The 17,374-nt window shown below is 54.5% G+C and overlaps 2 protein-coding genes across 11 annotated transcripts in view; one reads left to right on the forward strand and one right to left on the reverse strand.

The window, feature by feature from the left end:
* Positions 1-15,788, reverse strand: part of exd (PBX homeobox extradenticle) — a 305,873-nt gene extending 290,085 nt beyond the window's left edge. For 8 of the 9 annotated variants that reach the window (XR_016291691.1, XR_016291689.1, XR_016291690.1 and 5 more), the window contains exons 1-2: positions 15,350-15,788; positions 14,964-15,037 (exon numbers count right to left, since the gene is read on the reverse strand). Coding sequence is in view for 5 of the 9 variants with exons in the window: in XM_089584313.1 (XP_089440439.1) it covers positions 14,964-15,037; positions 15,350-15,579 (304 nt within the window). In the remaining 4 variants the exon portion in view is untranslated. The remainder of the gene's footprint in view (positions 1-14,963; positions 15,038-15,349) is intronic. The other variant, XM_089584314.1, reaches the window with a different exon arrangement.
* Positions 15,789-16,300: 512 nt separating this feature from the next.
* Positions 16,301-17,374, forward strand: part of Sin1 (SAPK-interacting protein 1) — an 85,769-nt gene continuing 84,695 nt past the window's right edge. For both annotated transcript variants that reach the window (XM_089584311.1, XM_089584312.1), the window contains exons 1-2: positions 16,301-16,661; positions 16,840-16,880. The gene's annotated coding sequence lies outside the window, so the exon portion shown is untranslated. The remainder of the gene's footprint in view (positions 16,662-16,839; positions 16,881-17,374) is intronic.

The following is a 17,374-nucleotide window of genomic DNA, read 5'->3' on the forward strand; positions in this document are numbered from 1 at the left end:
ACAACTGCACGTATTTACAAAGCGTAAAAAAAAAAGAGTCCCTGCACTGCGCACGTCGCCTCCCGTCGCATATTAATCGCGCGGCGCAGTGCAAGCGGCCGGGGCGGGGCACCCGTTTCGCCGAGCGTCACTACCTGGCGACGTAGCACGGAGTGATATGCAGTGCTCGAAACCGAATTACACACGCGGCGGAGAAACGAGCGCCGCGAAAGAATAAAGCGCCCCCCATTTGGGCCGCACATTTTCCAGTAGGTGCGCGACGGCACTGCCGCGGCAAAAAAACTCGTTCGCCCTCATCACACACAGGCGTGGCGCAATTTGCGACCGCGCACCAAAACTGCCGCCTTCCAAAACGCGTGTCAACATTCTCAGCCGTCCGAAAGCTACACACACCAGCGCCCGCTTTGCAGGCCATGTCCGCTGTCCTGTCCGGACAGTCCCGGCCGTCGTTCGGACCGAGCGAGAAAGAAAACGAAGGGCGGTTACCAACGGAGCAACATCGTAGTGTGCACCCATGGCCGGCCGCCCCCTCAGGGAAGATCTTCAGATACGACCCGTGTGTGGTCTTCCGCGGAAGCTTTCTTTTTTCCAACGCCTTCACAACTACTGTTCCCCGCCTATTGTACGGGGTGTAACTCCTAAAACGAAACCCTATGCAAGGCGCCGGCGAACGAGTGGCTTCCGTGGCGTTTCGTTTACTCTGCAGCCCAAACACGCTGGATGCGCGACGCAAGACATGAAAGCGGCCGAAAGAGGCCCCGTCCTAACGCGCAGTTAAGCACGCATTTCGCGGCTCCTTCCGCTGCCTCTTCACGCGACAGCGGACAACCGCTTTTCGCGCGCGATGCCACTAGCTCCGCAGCCGTGGCGCCTACGCACGAGGCAGATAATCCTCGTTCGCAGCTCCCGGCAGCGGATTGCAAACGCATAAATTCTCGACGAGTGGATTTAAATTTGCGGGAAACGTCCCCGGCGCCATGCAGAATGCTCGCCCGACCGACGGCCACCCTAACGGATTCTGCGTCACGCGTACGCACAAGACGAGGTCCCCTTCGGGCGCCCTCGCAAACACCCGGCTGCGTGTCCTGCTCAAGACCCGCCAAGTCCCAAAGGGTACTCATGGGAACCCGACACTTTCGAAAGGACATGCGTGAGAATTGTTTTAAATGAATGCATACAGTCGTGCCACTTTCCAGGCTGTCCAACAGCGAGTACTTTAAAATACACACATGATTCAAGAGCTCGTTCTGACATGGAAGCAGTCATTCACTGAAACCGAGGAATGCATTGGGAAATGTCTGTCTTTTTTTTTTAACTTGCGGTGTTTATCAATGGCCGCGTGAAAACCGATTATAACCACAACCATTGGGATTCGAACTCACGAGCTCCACATGTCGCGCATGTCCAGAAAAACCCTGTAATTGGGCGCACAGCGGACTGTACTCGAGCGGCAAAATTTTTGAGCTTTAAGTAGGCGCATGTGGGCCCATGGGGTCTTCATTCCTAAGCGTCCAGTGCCGTCTCTCCTACTACGAATGCTATCTGAGCACTCGTAAACTACTAAACTCAAGGCCGAGTTCGCCCCGCTTTCCATATAAAACGACAGAAAGAGAGATTCGGCCCCGCACTATTGGAATTAACTGAGCAGGCCAGACCTGCGATAACAGTACAGCCGATACCAAATGAAGTAGAGGCGCTAATGAGGGGAACAAGCTGAAAACGCCAGCGGCACGACAATTCGAATAAGAACAAAAAAAAAATGCAGGCGGGACGGGATTGACCATGCAGTTTCCACACAGCCAGCACCTCCGGGCCGAATACTGCGCACGACACGAAACGCGGTTATGCTCCAGCGCGGAGGCCTAAAGGCCATCGCGGCATGAGCGGGAGAGGGCGCGCAGCCGATGACTCCGGTAGTTGCCGCAGGGCGCCGCCACCTGACGGACGGCCGCTCGCGGCCAACTGGGGCGGCCCACGAGCAGCTCCAACCGGCAGTACACGTGGCCACTAGAGAATGGGAGCTCCGACGTTACTGCCGCGTTCAGCAGCTGCTCCCGCCGTCACACTGCAGCTTTCAACTCGCTTTGATCCGGTGTCCGAGCCAGAGAGACGGCATCCATTTTCTACCTGCCCCCATTCCTAAATATGGGGGCTACCCAGCTGCACTGCGTCAGCATTAACGACTGTTTCAAGGCGTCCACATGTACGTCGACCACATAACCAGGCTTTTGCGACGAATACAAGAAATGACGCGCTGCTATTTTCATCGCGAGAGAATACCGCGCTTTCATGCTTACATTACACCGCACAGCATTGCCATTCGCAGCGACTTTTGTCTTGGGATTACCGTAGTCTCGCAACTAAATCCTTTACCGTCACCTTTCCGTCGGAAAAAGACAATCGAAAAACGACAAAAAGAGACTGATATGAGGGCAATGTGAAGAATGCAGCACCGACAACAGCGGTGCCGTGGCGCCTTTTATTAAGGCGGGTGAAGAGCACTGCGGCGCGACCTCCGGTCAGCAGATGGCAACTGCGAAACATGCGCATCGAGAGACGCGCAACCACCGTCGGCGGAGAGAAGCGGGCCGGCCGGAAAGGGGGGCAGGCACGTGGGGGAGGAAAACGCAGCCGGCCGAGACGCGCCATTGGCCGACCGCAAAACGAAGTAGGCGGGGCCCACCTCCGTCGACCACGCCCCTTTCGTCGGCGAGAGGGTTACCACGTCACGGCAAAACAAAAAAAAAAGGGGGGGGGGGGGGGGGGAGGTGGGAAGGAAGCAACCGAAACGACGCCGCCACGCAACGACTCCTTCGCTCGCCCTTTCACAGCGGGACTTGGTCCGGTATACGCCGCCAGCCAGCTCAGCGACGCGCACACCGCCGGCGCAGTGCTTGAATAAACCGAGAGGCAAATCACTAGCCTGAAAAGTTCAAGCGGCGGACAGCCGTGTTTGTAATCACCGCGCATTCCTGTCCACTACACACACACGGTTCTGGCTCGACAGACGCACACAACGACACAGCTTTTCGCTGTTCCGCCACAAAAAGCGATCATGTTCGCAGCGCCATCTGGGAGAAAAGCGGTTGCGACGCCGCCATTCTGGTCACATCACGGCATGGAGGAAGGAAGTGCGCCATGAGCTCACATCCCGGTTCACATGCCGAGGCTCACCTCCGATCTGAAGTCGCACATCAGACACACACATTTGCCTCCAAATCGCGTCTTCAATGGCGCTGAAGAAGAGCTCGCCCCCCATACACGCCTGCTGTCCTTTCCAGGGGCAGCGGTGATGAATGCCGATCTCTCGCACGCACCCATCATGTAGGGTCGTTTTCCGACAGCCGCCCACTGCACGCTTTCTTACATTCTATTCAGGCTGGCTGCACTGCATTCACTTTATTTTGCGGCAAGCAGACGGCGCATGACTTTCCGCGGCGTCAGGTGGCGCCACCGCAGAAGGGATCCGCAGCGTTGTTGAAGCGGTGTTCACCGGACGCCAAATACACCTGGAAACAGCTGCGCACACGACGGCGCGAAGGGCACATGATGGAATGAAAGGCCACCGAACAGCTCTCAAAGCGTCCCCGTTGTGCTGAAAAGCAGCGCTGCCGCTAAGCACAACTTGGCGCGAACACTGCGCTGAGACTAGGGCCCCCCTAGTGTTCCAAAGGCACAAATGCTTTCGCATTATCTCACGTAAGAAGATTTAAGTGCTCCCCTGAATTCTTGCTTGCGTATGCACCACGCGTACTGCCGCGAAAAAAATTTGGCAGTCGCTTAGCTCTGGTTAAGCCTGGATATACAAGCGAAAAGCTGCAGTTATGCTTGGTTTGACGCCATGGCTCTCGCAGTTCGCGCACAATGCACTGGGAGCACCACAATAAGGGTGGAGGCGTTCGGCTGTCCACACACTGCCTGTGCAGAGGCGGAGAAGACGGAAATCGGTGCGGTTAAAATTCAGGGGGCACTTTGGGCGTGTGGGCCTTCTGTTTGGTCCACAAATATGACCATCCTCCAACCGGTTCTGAAAAATCCCCGAGGCAGCCCTGTCGCGTTAAGCACCCCGCTGCTCTATGCCCACTGATGTCCGCATATGGGCCACCCTGGGCAAACTCGCTCGCCGCCACACGTTGTACGGCACAAGTGCTTAACCGAGCAAAGAGACTACGAAAGGTGTCTATGCAGCTGGTCTCACCCACAGCGTCTCTCATACGCACCGCCGCCCTCCGACCGCAATGAGGAGTCGCTTGTGGACCGCCCACGGTAGCTTTATCGTTTGCACAGTTCGCACTTCTCAGGAGAACACGAAAAGCCATCGCCTTCAGCGGGGAGAGGCGATACCGCGGGTTCGCTTGCCCACCGGGTACATTGTATGATCGTGACTATAGCTATCACTGCATGATCATGTCCCCTATGACTATAGGGGACTATGACTATAGGGGACATGTATGATCATGACTCTTTGTAGCGTGCGGACGTCCTAGCCGATGGATGGATGGAAGATAGAGCGTCCCCTTTGAAACCGGGTGGTGGCAATTTCCACCATGCTCGGCTTTTTTTTTTTCGTTCTTTGTCTTAACTCTGTTGTAAATTGTCATTAAAATTGGCCATTTTCTTTCACTGCGGTTTCCCACACTGCCAACCTTATGTCACCTCTCTGCTTTTCAGCCACCGATCTACCAATCGCTTTTTGCTCCCAACGCAGATTTATTTACATGACCATTGTTACCTCTAAACCGTAAGGCCTCAGGAAGAGTGACTGTGCCTGCATCGACATCCGGATGGATACAATCACATTTGAGTATGAGGTGTTCAAGTGTTACTACAGGTCTACCACACACAGCACATGTGTCATCATCATAGTTAATTTCTTTTTGTAGCTGCGCGTTCTAAGACACCCTGACCTAGCTTCAAAGAGTACGGCACTGCCTCTTAGGTTATCATAAAACAATTCCTTCCTGACCTGCCTTTTCCAGTATCGACATAGTTCCACACTGTGCTTCTTCTCCATTAAATTAATCCAATTTTCAACTTCCGCCGGAGAGTGCCATGTGTCGCCACCTGCCGTCACTTTTGCGAAGCAGCAGCGGGTTTTCGCTCACGCGTGTCCCCATAGCAGGCTTTCACGAGCGCTGCATTGTGAATACCGTGAAACTGTCGTGCCGACGTGATCGATTTCTGTCTGACCATGCCAGCGTTCTCATACGCTGCTAACCGTATATAGCAAGCTTCACTGATTGTTATGCCTTCCTTCCTTTATACCAGCCTTGACACCTGAGCGCGATCCTGCAACTAGAAACTGCAGAGGCCTAAGATAGTCACCGAAAATGCACGCTCCGCTTCCGTCGAAATGGGCCACGACGACAAACCACAGCAGCGGCGAGCAAATTTTAACGCTTCGTTAGCCCTCTCAGAAACGGTGGTAGTGTATGACGAAAAGAAGGGAGCATTTTTTTAATGGTAACATATGACAAATGCTCCCACATTTGCCGAAAGGCGAAAACAAACCATGCGGTTCCGCTTCTCAGCCAAAAAGTACAGAGCAAGCGCATTACCAGTAGTGTAGTTCAAACCTAAAACTGCATATTTTAAAACGTAGATGACAAAGCATGTTTACAGCATTCGTACACAGAGCGACAGCATGGGTACTCTACCTTTTATACTGTGCTTTAACTCTTTTTGCAAGGGTCAGAACCATCGCATTATTGTCATGCAGAAGCCTATTAGCGGGCAGTGCCGTGGGACAGAGAAGGCCCACGCTTCCGGCCGGACAAGAAGGCGACGATGTTGATGGGCTCTGAACCTCCGGATTATTGCCACACAGAAGACGACGAGGAGCAGGCAGAGCCGCGGGTTCAATTACACATGCACCCTGGCCAATCCCCCGCCGTGGGTATGTGCCATTCAGCCTGAGGACATCATCATCATCATCTGAATTTCTTTCATTTATTACCTAATTACTATTATTATCATTATTATTTTATTTTCCCCATCATTATTTACTTGTTTAACATTTTGAGCACCTATCAGTTGTCGCCTGTGTCTTGGCCAATCCCCCGCAGTGGGTACGCGCGATTATTTAGAGGACAACAACAACGACGAAGCACTCCCGCTGGTCCAGGCTAGGCGCTCCCGGCCGGACAACGCGAAGATTTTGCTGAGCTCTGAACCTCCGGATTACTACCATGTAGAAGACGACGGTGAGCGGGCGGTTCCCCGAGACGGAGCACTCGCGATAGGCCAGGCTAGGCGCTAGGCTCGAGCTCCTGGCCAGACAAGGCAAGGATTTTGCTGGGCTCTGAACCTCCGGATTACTACCATGTAGAAGACGACGGTGAGCGGGCAGTGCCCCAGGACGGAGCACAGCCCGAGGACATCATCATCATCATCATCATCATCGCGATAGGCCAGGCTAGGCGCTAGGCTCGAGCTCCCGGCCGGACAAGGCGAGGATTTTCCTGGGCTCTGAACCTCCGGATTATTACCATGTAGAAGACGACGATGAGCGGGCAGACCAGCGGGACGGAGCACTCGCGCGTTTGCGATGCCGAGTTCCTCTGCTTAATTTCTACCTTCACAGATCTGGTCTGGCGGTTTCTCCACTGTGTCCATTTTGTGCCGAGCCTGAGACAGTGGATCACTTCCTGCTGTTCTGCCGCCGATTCTCTTCTTTGAGGAGGCGCCTATTAGAAAATCCGTTTCACCGGCTGGGTCTGCCTGTGTCCACTGAGGTTGTTCTTTCCTTTGGCGCTACTTCGGTTGGACGAAGCAACAGGAGTGCGCGCTGTGCAGTTCAAAAATTTCTTTTAGAAACACAGCGACTCCCATGCTAATATTTTTTTCTATTTGTTTTCATTTTTCTGATTATCAAACTTTTAATTTATTATTATTATTATTATTATTTTTTCTGTCTCTCTTTCAGTCAATACAAAATTGAACCATTCCATATGTTGCATTCAAATTTGCACATAATGCCGTCCTCCCATCTTCGATCTCCCTGCTAACAGGTCCCCTTTCGTTGCGTCGTCCAATCTGTCAGCCTATACCCTATTAATACTCCTTTACCTCTAAAACTCTTAATCATTCAAACAGTTCACCGCCTGTGTCTTGGCCACTCCCCCGTAGTGGGTATGTGCCATTCTACTTGAGGCCAACCAACCAACCACTCGCGCTAGGCCAGGCTAGGCACTAGGCTCGAGCTCCCGGCCGGACAAGGCGAGGATTTTCCTGGGCTCTGAACCTCCGGATTATTAAAATGTAGAAGACGACGATGAGCGGGCAGACCAGCGGGACGGAGCACTCGCGCTAGGCCTTTACTACGTACAGGTGAATACCAACCTTTTCCACCCGATTCTTGGCCGATCCCCCAGAGTGGGTATGTGCCATTCTGTCGTAGGCTACAACAACAACAACAACAGGCCAGGCTAGGCGCTAGGCTCGAGCTCCCGGCCGGACAAGGCGAGGATTTTCCTGGGCTCTGAACCTCCGGATTACTACCATGTAGAAGACGACGGTGAGCGGGCAGTGCCCCAGGACGGAGCACTCGCGATAGGCCAGGCTAGGCGCTAGGCTCGAGCTCCTGGCCAGACAAGGCGAGGATTTTGCTGGGCTCTGAACCTCCGGATTACTACCATGTAGAAGACGACGGTGAGCGGGCAGTGCCCCAGGACGGAGCACTCGCGCTAGGCCAGGCTAGGCGCTAGGCTCGAGCTCCCGGCCGGACAAGGCGAGGATTTTCCTGGGCTCTGAACCTCCGAATTATTACCATGTAGAAGACGACGATGAGCGGGCAGACCAACGGGACTGAGAACTCGCGCTAGTCCAGGCTGGCAGACGTGGCCTCGCCTAGCAGACATGGCCTAATCTAGGTAGACGTGGCCTCATATAGGTAGACGTGGCCTCATATAGGTAGACGTGGCCTCATATAGGTAGACGTGGCCTCTTATAGGCAGGCGGGGCCTAATCTAGGCAGACATGGCCTAATCTAGGCAGACTTGGCCTCGATTAGGCAGACTTGGCCTCGATTAGGCAGACTTGGCCTCGATTAGGCAGACTTGGCCTCCCCTAGGCAGACATGGCCTCCCCTAGGCAGGCATGGCCTCCCCTAGGCAGGCATGGCCTCCCCTAGGCAGACATGGCCTCCCCTAGGCAGACATGGCCTCCCCTAGGCAGACATGGCCTCCCCTAGGCAGACATGGCCAAATCTAGGCAGACATGGCCAAATCTAGGCAGACGGGGCCTTGTCTAGGCAGACGGGGCCTTGTCTAGGCAGACGGGGCCTTATCTAGGCAGACTTGGCCTCGCCTAGGCAGACGTGGCGCAATCTAGACAGACGCGGCGCAATCTAGGCAGACGCGGCGCAATCTAGGCAGACGTGGCGTAATCTAGGCAGACGTGGCGTAATCTAGGCAGACGTGGCGTAATCTAGGCAGACATGACCTCCCCTAGGCAGGCATGGCCTCATCTAGGCAAACGTGGCCTCATCTAGGCAAACGTGGCCTCCCTAGGCAGGCATGGCCTCGCCTAGGCAGACATCGCCTAATCTAGGCCTTATCTAGGCAGACGGGGCCTCGCCTAGGCAGACATGGCCTAATCTAGGCCTTCCCTAGGCAGACGTGGCCTTATCTAGGCAGACGGGGCCTCGCCTAGGCAGACGTGGCGTAATCAAGGCAGACATGGCCTAATCTAGGCAGACGTGGCGTAATCTAGGCAGGCATGGCCTCATCTAACTAGGCACTAGGCTCGAGCTCCCGGCCGGACAAGGCGAAGATTTTGCTGGGCTCTGAACCTGCGGGTTATTACCATGCAGAAGACGACGACGGAGCACTCTCGATAGGCCAGGCTAGGCGTTAGGCTCACGCTCCCGACCGGACAAGACGAGGATTTTGCTGGGCTCTGAACCTCCGGATTATTACCCTGTAGAAGACGACGACGGAGCACTCTGGATAGGCCAGGCCAGGCTAGGCGCTAGGCTCGCGCTCCCGGCCGGACAAGGCGAGGATTTTGCTGGGCTCTGAACCTCCGGATTATTACCATGTAGAAGACGACGACGGAGCACTCTCGATAGGCCAGGCTAGGCGCTAGGCTCGCGCTCCCGGCCGGACAAGGCGAGGATTTTGCTGGGCTCTGAACCTCCGGATTATTACCATGTAGAAGACGACGACGGAGCACTCTCGATAGGCCAGGCTAGGCGCTAGGCTCGCGCTCCCGGCCGGACAAGGCGAGGATTTTGCTGGGCTCTGAACCTCCGGATTATTACCATGTAGAAGACGACGATGAGCGGGCAGTGCCGCGGGTTGGAGCGCTCGCAATCCCGGCCAGACAAGAAGGCGACTATTTTGCTTCATGCTGTCGCACTAAAATATTTATCTTATTACGGTGAGTTCTTTTTTTGCCAAATTGTGTTTCAACGGCAACGAAACGAAAACAAACGCTAGCTGGTTCGCAAAGCGATGCTCTCAGGCATCTTGCTAACCTCCGGCGCTATTTCGCATGGCTTTTAAAAAGAGCACGTTCGATGCTGGATTCCTGAATACTGCTCAAAAGGCGATATCAGTAATTGACCGGATTACGCTGGCGCCACAGAATTTTGCCAAAACTCTCAGCGCCAACGCCGTGGCGCGACATGCGCAGACGGACAGTCACAGTTCGGTAAACATGAAAACTGAAGCTTCGCATCGTTAGTCTCTCGCACGCGCCCGGGGCTCGTCATACCCTCTCTTAGATCCGAACGGCGGCGACGCCGTGACGCTATGCACTCTGGGTAATGCGCCGTTCTGAAGCACCAGACAGCGTACACGAAGCAAACAGTCATTGGAGCGCACATGTGAAGTGTGCCATCTGCGTGTGCCACTGCATGTCAAGAACTGAGCTTTTTTTTTTTTGCAGTGAAATGGCGCATGACCAAGTGCATTATGCAGCGACGCCGTGCACGATTATCGGGCGCGCTACGATCGAAAAGTCGCCCTTTGTGGTGTGTGTGGACCCGTTTCAGCTGCGCGAGGGCGATTGTGTTACAGAAGCGAACCTGCGGCCACGAATCGACGCAGCAGACATCAAGAAATTCCTTGTCTCGAGGGCCAGCTTTACAACCCGCCAGCAACTAAAGGCACCTAAAGCACTCGAAGGCCAGTGTTTCTGTGACTAGCGGTTAGGTGCGCGCGAGCCACGGGTGAAGGAAGTTACTTCCGACTCCGCGATTGTCGAGACAAAGGTACGTTAATGTGCTTTATTCTTTTAGCAGAGCGTAAATGCTGCCTTTTTGTCCAGGTCAACCACTCGCAAGACCTCAACAATCCGCCCGTTGCAGGGCGAATTCTGCGCGAGAGAGACGGCGATGTCGTTGCCGGGCACTGTACATGCATGGCCGGGAACGGTGAGACGTGCTCCCATGCGGCGGCGCTGCTCTTTGAACTATGCCCTTTATTTTTTAGGAGCCCGCCCGTTTCAAAGGGAAGGCCGCACTATCGTCGTTATCATCAGCGTACGGCGTGCGCGTTCGTGCACGGACGGCGCTAACGCCTGGCTGCTGACACACATCAGGTATGGATTTTGCGTCATCGGCATTGAAAAAACGACGCTTGGGTGCCGATGCCCTGCCACCAGCGCCCACTGGAGCGCTTTTTCACCGCCCTGGTTGCTTCGGGTCACCGGCCAGCTGCGGCAAGCACAGATCCAGCTTCCAGCATGTGCCAGCAGTGAGACGCCCCAAAGGAGATCATCTGCGACGCTTGTGCAGCCATTCGGCTCACCCCTCCCCTCCTGTCGAGGCGAACGATCCTCAGCCGCCAACTTGAGCCACTGTAGACCCCGTTTTCAGAACCGGCCGCAAGAGGGTACTACTATCAGCAAGAAATGAAACGTGAACAAGACAGCCGAGCCACGCACAGAAAAGGAACACAGGAAGGGGAAGCTCTGTTCTAGAGGAGAGTAATGTCAGTTCGGAAACGCGAGGACTCTTCTACAGAAGTGTTAACCGACCTCGCGTGTATTTGCTCTCTAGGAACTAATACATTAATGTATTTATATTGCTTCCTCACTTTTCTTCGCGTTTTATTCGTTGCTGATAGTACCCTTTCTTCTGAGAGAAGCAACTGAGACTGCAGGGCACGCCCGGATCACGCCAGCAGAGTAAAAGGCCGCCTTTTGCGACGACACACAGTCCGGTGAATTTCGCCAAACCCGCGTAGCACTAACACTGCTCGCACGTTGATGCTTTTTCCGCTCGGCTGGACAACACATGTCAATTCAAACATGCCACACAGCCACTATTCAGTTCATGTACGAATGCTCGCTTCGATTCGTTACTGCCTCACCCCATATTTTAAGCTGCGACGAGACAAAAGCACCCCGTTCAGGCCCGGCTTCGCGCCTCTTCCGGAATAGCTCTGGGTCAGCAAGGCACCACCAGGTCGAGCAAGATTGCGGTGAAGCTGGGACCACTCCACTGTCTCGGGTTCTGGTCTACGGGGGGGCTTTAACGTCCCAAAGCGAATTGGGCTGTGAGGGACGCCGTAGTGAAGGGCTCCGGAAATGTCGGCCACCTGGGGTTCTTCAACGTCCACCGACATCGCACAGTACGCGGACATCTAGAATTTCGCCTCCATCGAAATTCGACCGCCACGGCCGGGATCGAATTCGCGTCTTTCGGGTCAGCAGCCTAGCGCCATAACCACTAAGCCACCGCGGCGGCTGTCTCGGGTTCGCAGCAAATCAATGGCGCACGAAGCATTTTATTTGCCTCGCGATGACCGCAGCAGCACAAAATGCCAGCGATAAAACACCGAAAATTTTAAGACTGCTTCTGGATTTGGACAGCTACTAGGCTTTGAGAGTAAGTGTTTGATCTTCATGCGGACAGGACGCTTAGACAGTTTTGGTGGTACTGACATAAGAAAAGAGATTCTCGAATTTCGCTTGATAAGTTGTTTTCATTATTTATCGCTGATTATGCTGGCATAATTGAAATGAACTAGATCTCTCCAATGACGAGCAGCACGTCGAAGGACGCTTGAAATGCGCACGCGGCGCGAACAAATGACCGCAGGGGCTATAGGGTATTTATTAGCTACAGATATTCCGGAGAGCTGAACGAGCCCCATTACGGTTGCGAACTTAGCCCAGCGGCATGGAAGATGGGAGCGATATTTTCTCTGTTTGGTGCCGCAGAAAAGAAAGAAATGCGCAGAAAGGTCACGCTATAGGCGGAAACAATGCACTGGCATCTGTCGAAAGGGCGCCCCACAAACGTCGACACGGCCCGAGAGGATCGCAGCTGCAGTTTGGCTCCCCGCCCGCATAGCGCCGCACGGCTGCGCACAGAGCGACGCTGTCACCCGGAGCCACATGTGCCCGTGAGCGATGGGCGGCCGGCGCTTTGTTTTTCCTAGAATCGCACGTGCAGGCTGCGCCACGGAGAGAGGAAGGGCGCAAAGATCACACACTGGGATCGAATATTCCTCCACAAAGTCCAATGAACTGGCACCAAAAAAGAGGGACCCCCCCGGGAGGGCGTCTGGCGGCGACGAAGAACAGCCAGGCGCCCAAGCGAGGTGTCGGATTTCAGCCCCCAAAGAGAGACTCGCGCTTATCTGCAAGGAGAATTCCCCTCGGGGCGAGAACGCCTGCGCTCCATCTCGGAGAGGCCGAAACCGTGGACGCGCGATCCCTAGCAGTGCGTGCACGATCTGTCTAGAATCCCGCAATGCCTTAAGCTAAAGCTCGCCTTCAGGAACGCAGGTGAGTGTCCTCTCTTTCCCACAAGAACAGACACATCTGATGATGCCGGCTCCTTGATTTTAGACCGCACAAAACGAAAGTTCGATGCTGTCTCTGGGTGCCACGGAAGTGGGACGGCAGGCGGAATGGCACGCATCTGCTGCTGTCGTAGCCGCATCACATTTCGTGCTCTTTTCACGCTTACACATTCGAGGAGCATGTACAGTTTAGCATCAATAATAAAAGAATATGGTTCTTTCACCGACACTGCGGCGCAAGAAGCCACGGTTCGGCCGACAGCAAGGCGAACGCAGGTTACGCGCACCCCCCTCCCAGCCGGGACAGCAGTCACGTGTCGAGGGAGGTTAACAATGGCCATTTTCGCCCCTGGGAACAGCAACAAAGGCGTCCCAAACTAGGCCTATCCGCAGCGGGGGTCCCCCCATCCGGCGCGCCTCCCCTCCGGGATGGACAGCACCGTGCCACTCTGCGCGGCAGAAAGAGCCGACGGATCCCCCAATATCGGCGCACAGGCGCCCTCGCATTTTGCCCGGCCGGATTTGAAACCGCGGCCCACCGCAGCAAGCACAAAACGGAGAGAGCAACTGGATGGCGCTTTCATAGAATCCCACCTCGCAGGACACCACGCGAACGAAGCCGGGTGCTCGCCACGCACCCACGGAGGTCGGGGGGGGGGGGGGGGGGGGAGTATACACAGAACGACATAGAAATACGCCCAGGAATCGGCGCCTCTGCCTAGGGTCACGATGCGAAACACAAATTGCCCCGAACACGCGGATGAGCTCAGCACGCTCGCGTTCACCAAAACACCCGCAGGACTGCGACTCCGCACCCCTGCAGCGCGGCGAAGCGCTTTTCACCAACTCGGCGCAGTGACGGGCACACATCCGGTTCCGTCACGGGGGCAGCAAGAGGTAGAGGCCGTACCAGTGCTGACCCCGTGCAGGCGGACCAGCGCGTGCCTTCCTACTGCCACCGAAAGGAACAAAACCGCGGACTACGAACAGTGCAGAAGCGCGTAATGTCACCTCACTTGCTCGCGCCAGGGGCTGCACAACAGCAACGACTCATGAGCGGCCTAACCGGGGCCGTGCTGCGATACCCTTTCCGAGCCCATTCACGTCAGCTGACACACTACGGGGGCTAATCGAAACAGGACTCAGCGCTTGCGGCACGGCAAGTCTAAATAACGAGGCACGGCAACGGGGGATCTGCGCTTTGCGGCACGGCAAGTCTATTTAAATAACGCGGCACGGCAACGGGGGAATTTCTGTGTCGCACAGCCATAAAGTGACGCCAGAACCGCAGAAAGGGAGCCGTCGTTATCGGCCGACAGGAGAGCGCAAAAGAAGCCACCGAATATCGCGGTGAAGCGCCTCACCAGCGGAGTGAGCAGACGTCCACTCTGGGCTCGTAATTACAGTTCCAGAGAGGGAGAGAGAAATAAAAAAAAAAGTAATAAGCGCCTCTTTAGCTTAATCGACGCAAGCACCGGAGAGGGCTGCTCGGGGAAAAGTGGGCAGACGAGCGGACACGAAGGACTTTATAACCGGCAGAAAATCAGAGGCGGCGATCGAAACACGGGTAGCCCAAAGTCGGCTTCCTATTTGAACAGCCGCGCGAGCCGGCAAATGTTTGCGCAGAGGGCAGCAAACGGCGCCGCCGGGGTGCAGCGGGCTATCGTGCAATTCCACGCCGCTGGTTGTTGATACGATTCCCGCCACGGACGGAATTCACGTGCGCCCGGAACGACGCCGTGTGCGCGCGCGCGCGTCCCGCGAGGGGTCAGAGCACCCGACGCGCGGAGCACATCGGTTACCGACACAAACCGATAAGCGCTTGTCTCGGGCTGCCCAAGAGCTACAGCAAGTCGTCGGCGGTTCGTTGAGGCCGCTGACAGCGCTTATCACTGTTGACAAACGCAATGAACAGCCGGTGGAAACGCGTGCGTTTGTTGCCGCCAGTGCGCGCACGGCGCCCAAGGGACGCTGCGCAGGCAGACGACGCGGGCCTTGGGCGCGCGCAGGGAAGGCCGTACTCGTCACTAGGCCTCGCCTCCCGTGCGGTAGCCTGCGGCATTGTCTTCCGCGATCGTCACCGCGATCGTGAGTCGAGACCTCGCGTAGGTGATGTCCAAAACAAACTCGAAACGCGACTCGACATAGTAACATGGCGGCCCCCAGGGCACGGAGCAAGCCTAAAAAAAGTTTTGGGCAACTCACCTGTTTTCTCTTTGATTTCGCAGAGGACGCTGAAGAGAGCGGGCTTCATTCGGTGGCAGTTGAGCGTGTGTTTCCTGGCAAAAGAAAAGGGCAGAACGACAGCCCGTAAGCCAGACGCAGGCTTACGCTGCGACGCCGACGTCGTCGGCCGGAGAGGTACTAAGCCTTTCCGAGCCGACGATTCCGGCGTTAGGGTTAGGGAGTACGGGGACACTCCGAAGCTGCTCGCGCGCGACACAACACGCGTTGCACGGAAGTACGCGCCATCGCCGAGCTGCCGCCGGCGCTCGTGAGGCAAAGCTCCCGACGCGATCACAAATTCCGTTGGTCTCCGAAGCACATAGGGCAGGAAAAATAATCGCAGACCACGGAGGCGGGCTACGTACCTAGCTTGCGCTTCGTCCAAGCTCTGATCGGTGATGTTCATGATCTGTTGGAGAATTTCCGAAATGTCGTGCTTCCTCGGCTCCTGGTCGGGTGCGGCCTGTTGGCCCGTCGGGTCGACACCGTGCGATTGCGGAGGCATTCCGTAACCATGCTGGGGCACGACATGACCCGCCATGCTCACGATGGGATGTTGTGATACTGGGTGCATCATTCTTTGTTGCTCGTCCATCGCTCGGAAGCACCTTTTCACGGGCGGCCCGGCTACAAACACCAGCGGTAGGCCTCACACGGCGTCGACCACGGCTCTCGGAGCACCACCATCCATAAGTCCGCACTCACGCTACGCTAAACCAACTGTAATTGAGTGTTTTGATTGGAATACTTTTGACGGACAGCGAGCGGCTTCAGGGTGGGTTGAACGATAATGCCAGTCAAGCCACTTCGCCATAAAAGATGAGCGTATGCTGTGACGACAGCTACGTCATAAAAGGAAGTAACCAATGCGCGCGTCCGGCGTGTGTCACGTGGGTGACCGGGATGGATGTCAATCACTTTCGAACCTTCCAACCAAGCTCCGCCCACTGCGTGATAAACGACAAGCGGAACTTCCGGTTTGTTTGGTTCTGCGCATGCGTCTTGATTCTTGAAAACGGGGCGACGTGCGCGACTAAATGTAGGACTAAATAGTAAATTATACTATAATGTGAAAGTAAAACAAACCTAGAATAAAAAATAAATTGTTTTGAAACGTTCTAAAAATGTGTGTTTGTTAACCGAAGGTTTTGGTTAGTAATGTTGATATAAAGTTTGCAAAACTTTTTGCAACAGTTGTCAACTTTGCCTTTATTATTACATTTTGTAACAAAGCAGACACACTTTTATTTTAATGTTTTTATAATTGTTTGAAAATTTACTATTTTTGAGCTAGAATGCGTACATGTCTTGGCCTAGTAGATGGCAGCACGTATAGGCCACCGTTTCTGAAAAGTTGGGCAGGTTTGTTTTGAGCATTGAAGATCGGGTTTTCTGCTATTATTTTTGCATTTTGGCCGTGTTGGATGCGAGTGTACACTCCAACATACTCAGTTCTTGGCTAATTTCCTAATTATTAGCACTTAAGTGCCCTTGTGGGCGGTATCAGGAAGCCCGAATGACCGCTCTTGTGTGTGTGATGTACTTGTCAGAGCAGCCAAAATTTTCTGCTGTATTTCGGTTACTTTTAGGCGTCTAGATCATTTTTATGTAATTTTAGCTAAACGAAGCTTCATTCGCTTCTGTCTCTTCGACTTGATGTGCTCCTGTTTCTGAACGGTAAGAGATTTTTAATATTTCCGTGTAAGTGGCAACAACGGTCGCTTGGTCGGCTTAGCGTTTACTTAAAAAGTGGTTTAAAGCCAGTGTTAATGCTCGTCGGAGCTCTTGTTGGGTATCTGTACTCGGCGGCAAGGGCTCCTGTCGGCTATTGTCTTACGCAGCTTGTAATTTTCAGGTCGGATGAAGATGCTGAGAACCGTCCTCATCTATCTACGCGTGAGTATAATAGTCCGGTCTCGTACTCTGTGTTGGCCGCTCGAAAGGGGTTTTATCTTGCCAGGAGGCGTGCTGAAGCAGTGCTCGCGATCTTCTTTAAAGCGTGTGACGTGAAAGAGGGGAATGCTTTTCCGTGGATCGTGTTACTCTTTGGGCAAGTTTTCGTGTCGAAAGCTCGCCTCCCTTTGAAGATGACGTTCACAGTCGAGTGCGTAGTGAATGTTTGAAAAAAGTGTTCAGTCGCGCAGCAGGGAGGTGCAGTTTATCCAAATGACTCGTTTCTGTACTGCCACCGTTAACGAGGTGGCCATTCCAAGATTTGACAGTAAAGCAAAGCTTAGGAGGCTGACTAGATGTGAATGTGAAGGAGACAGAAGTGCATGTGGTCCGAGATTTGAGAACTGGTTCAAGGATCCCAAGTTGTCACACTTGTGGAAAGGATGTGGCTGTATTGCACCATTGCACTCTTATATGCATACCCTGTCCACTGCAGT

The sequence above is a fragment of the Amblyomma mixtum genome, chromosome 3 (genome assembly GCF_055824585.1).
Source record: "Amblyomma mixtum isolate Tamu chromosome 3, ASM5582458v1, whole genome shotgun sequence".
In the NCBI taxonomy this organism is placed as follows: domain Eukaryota; kingdom Metazoa; phylum Arthropoda; class Arachnida; order Ixodida; family Ixodidae; genus Amblyomma; species Amblyomma mixtum.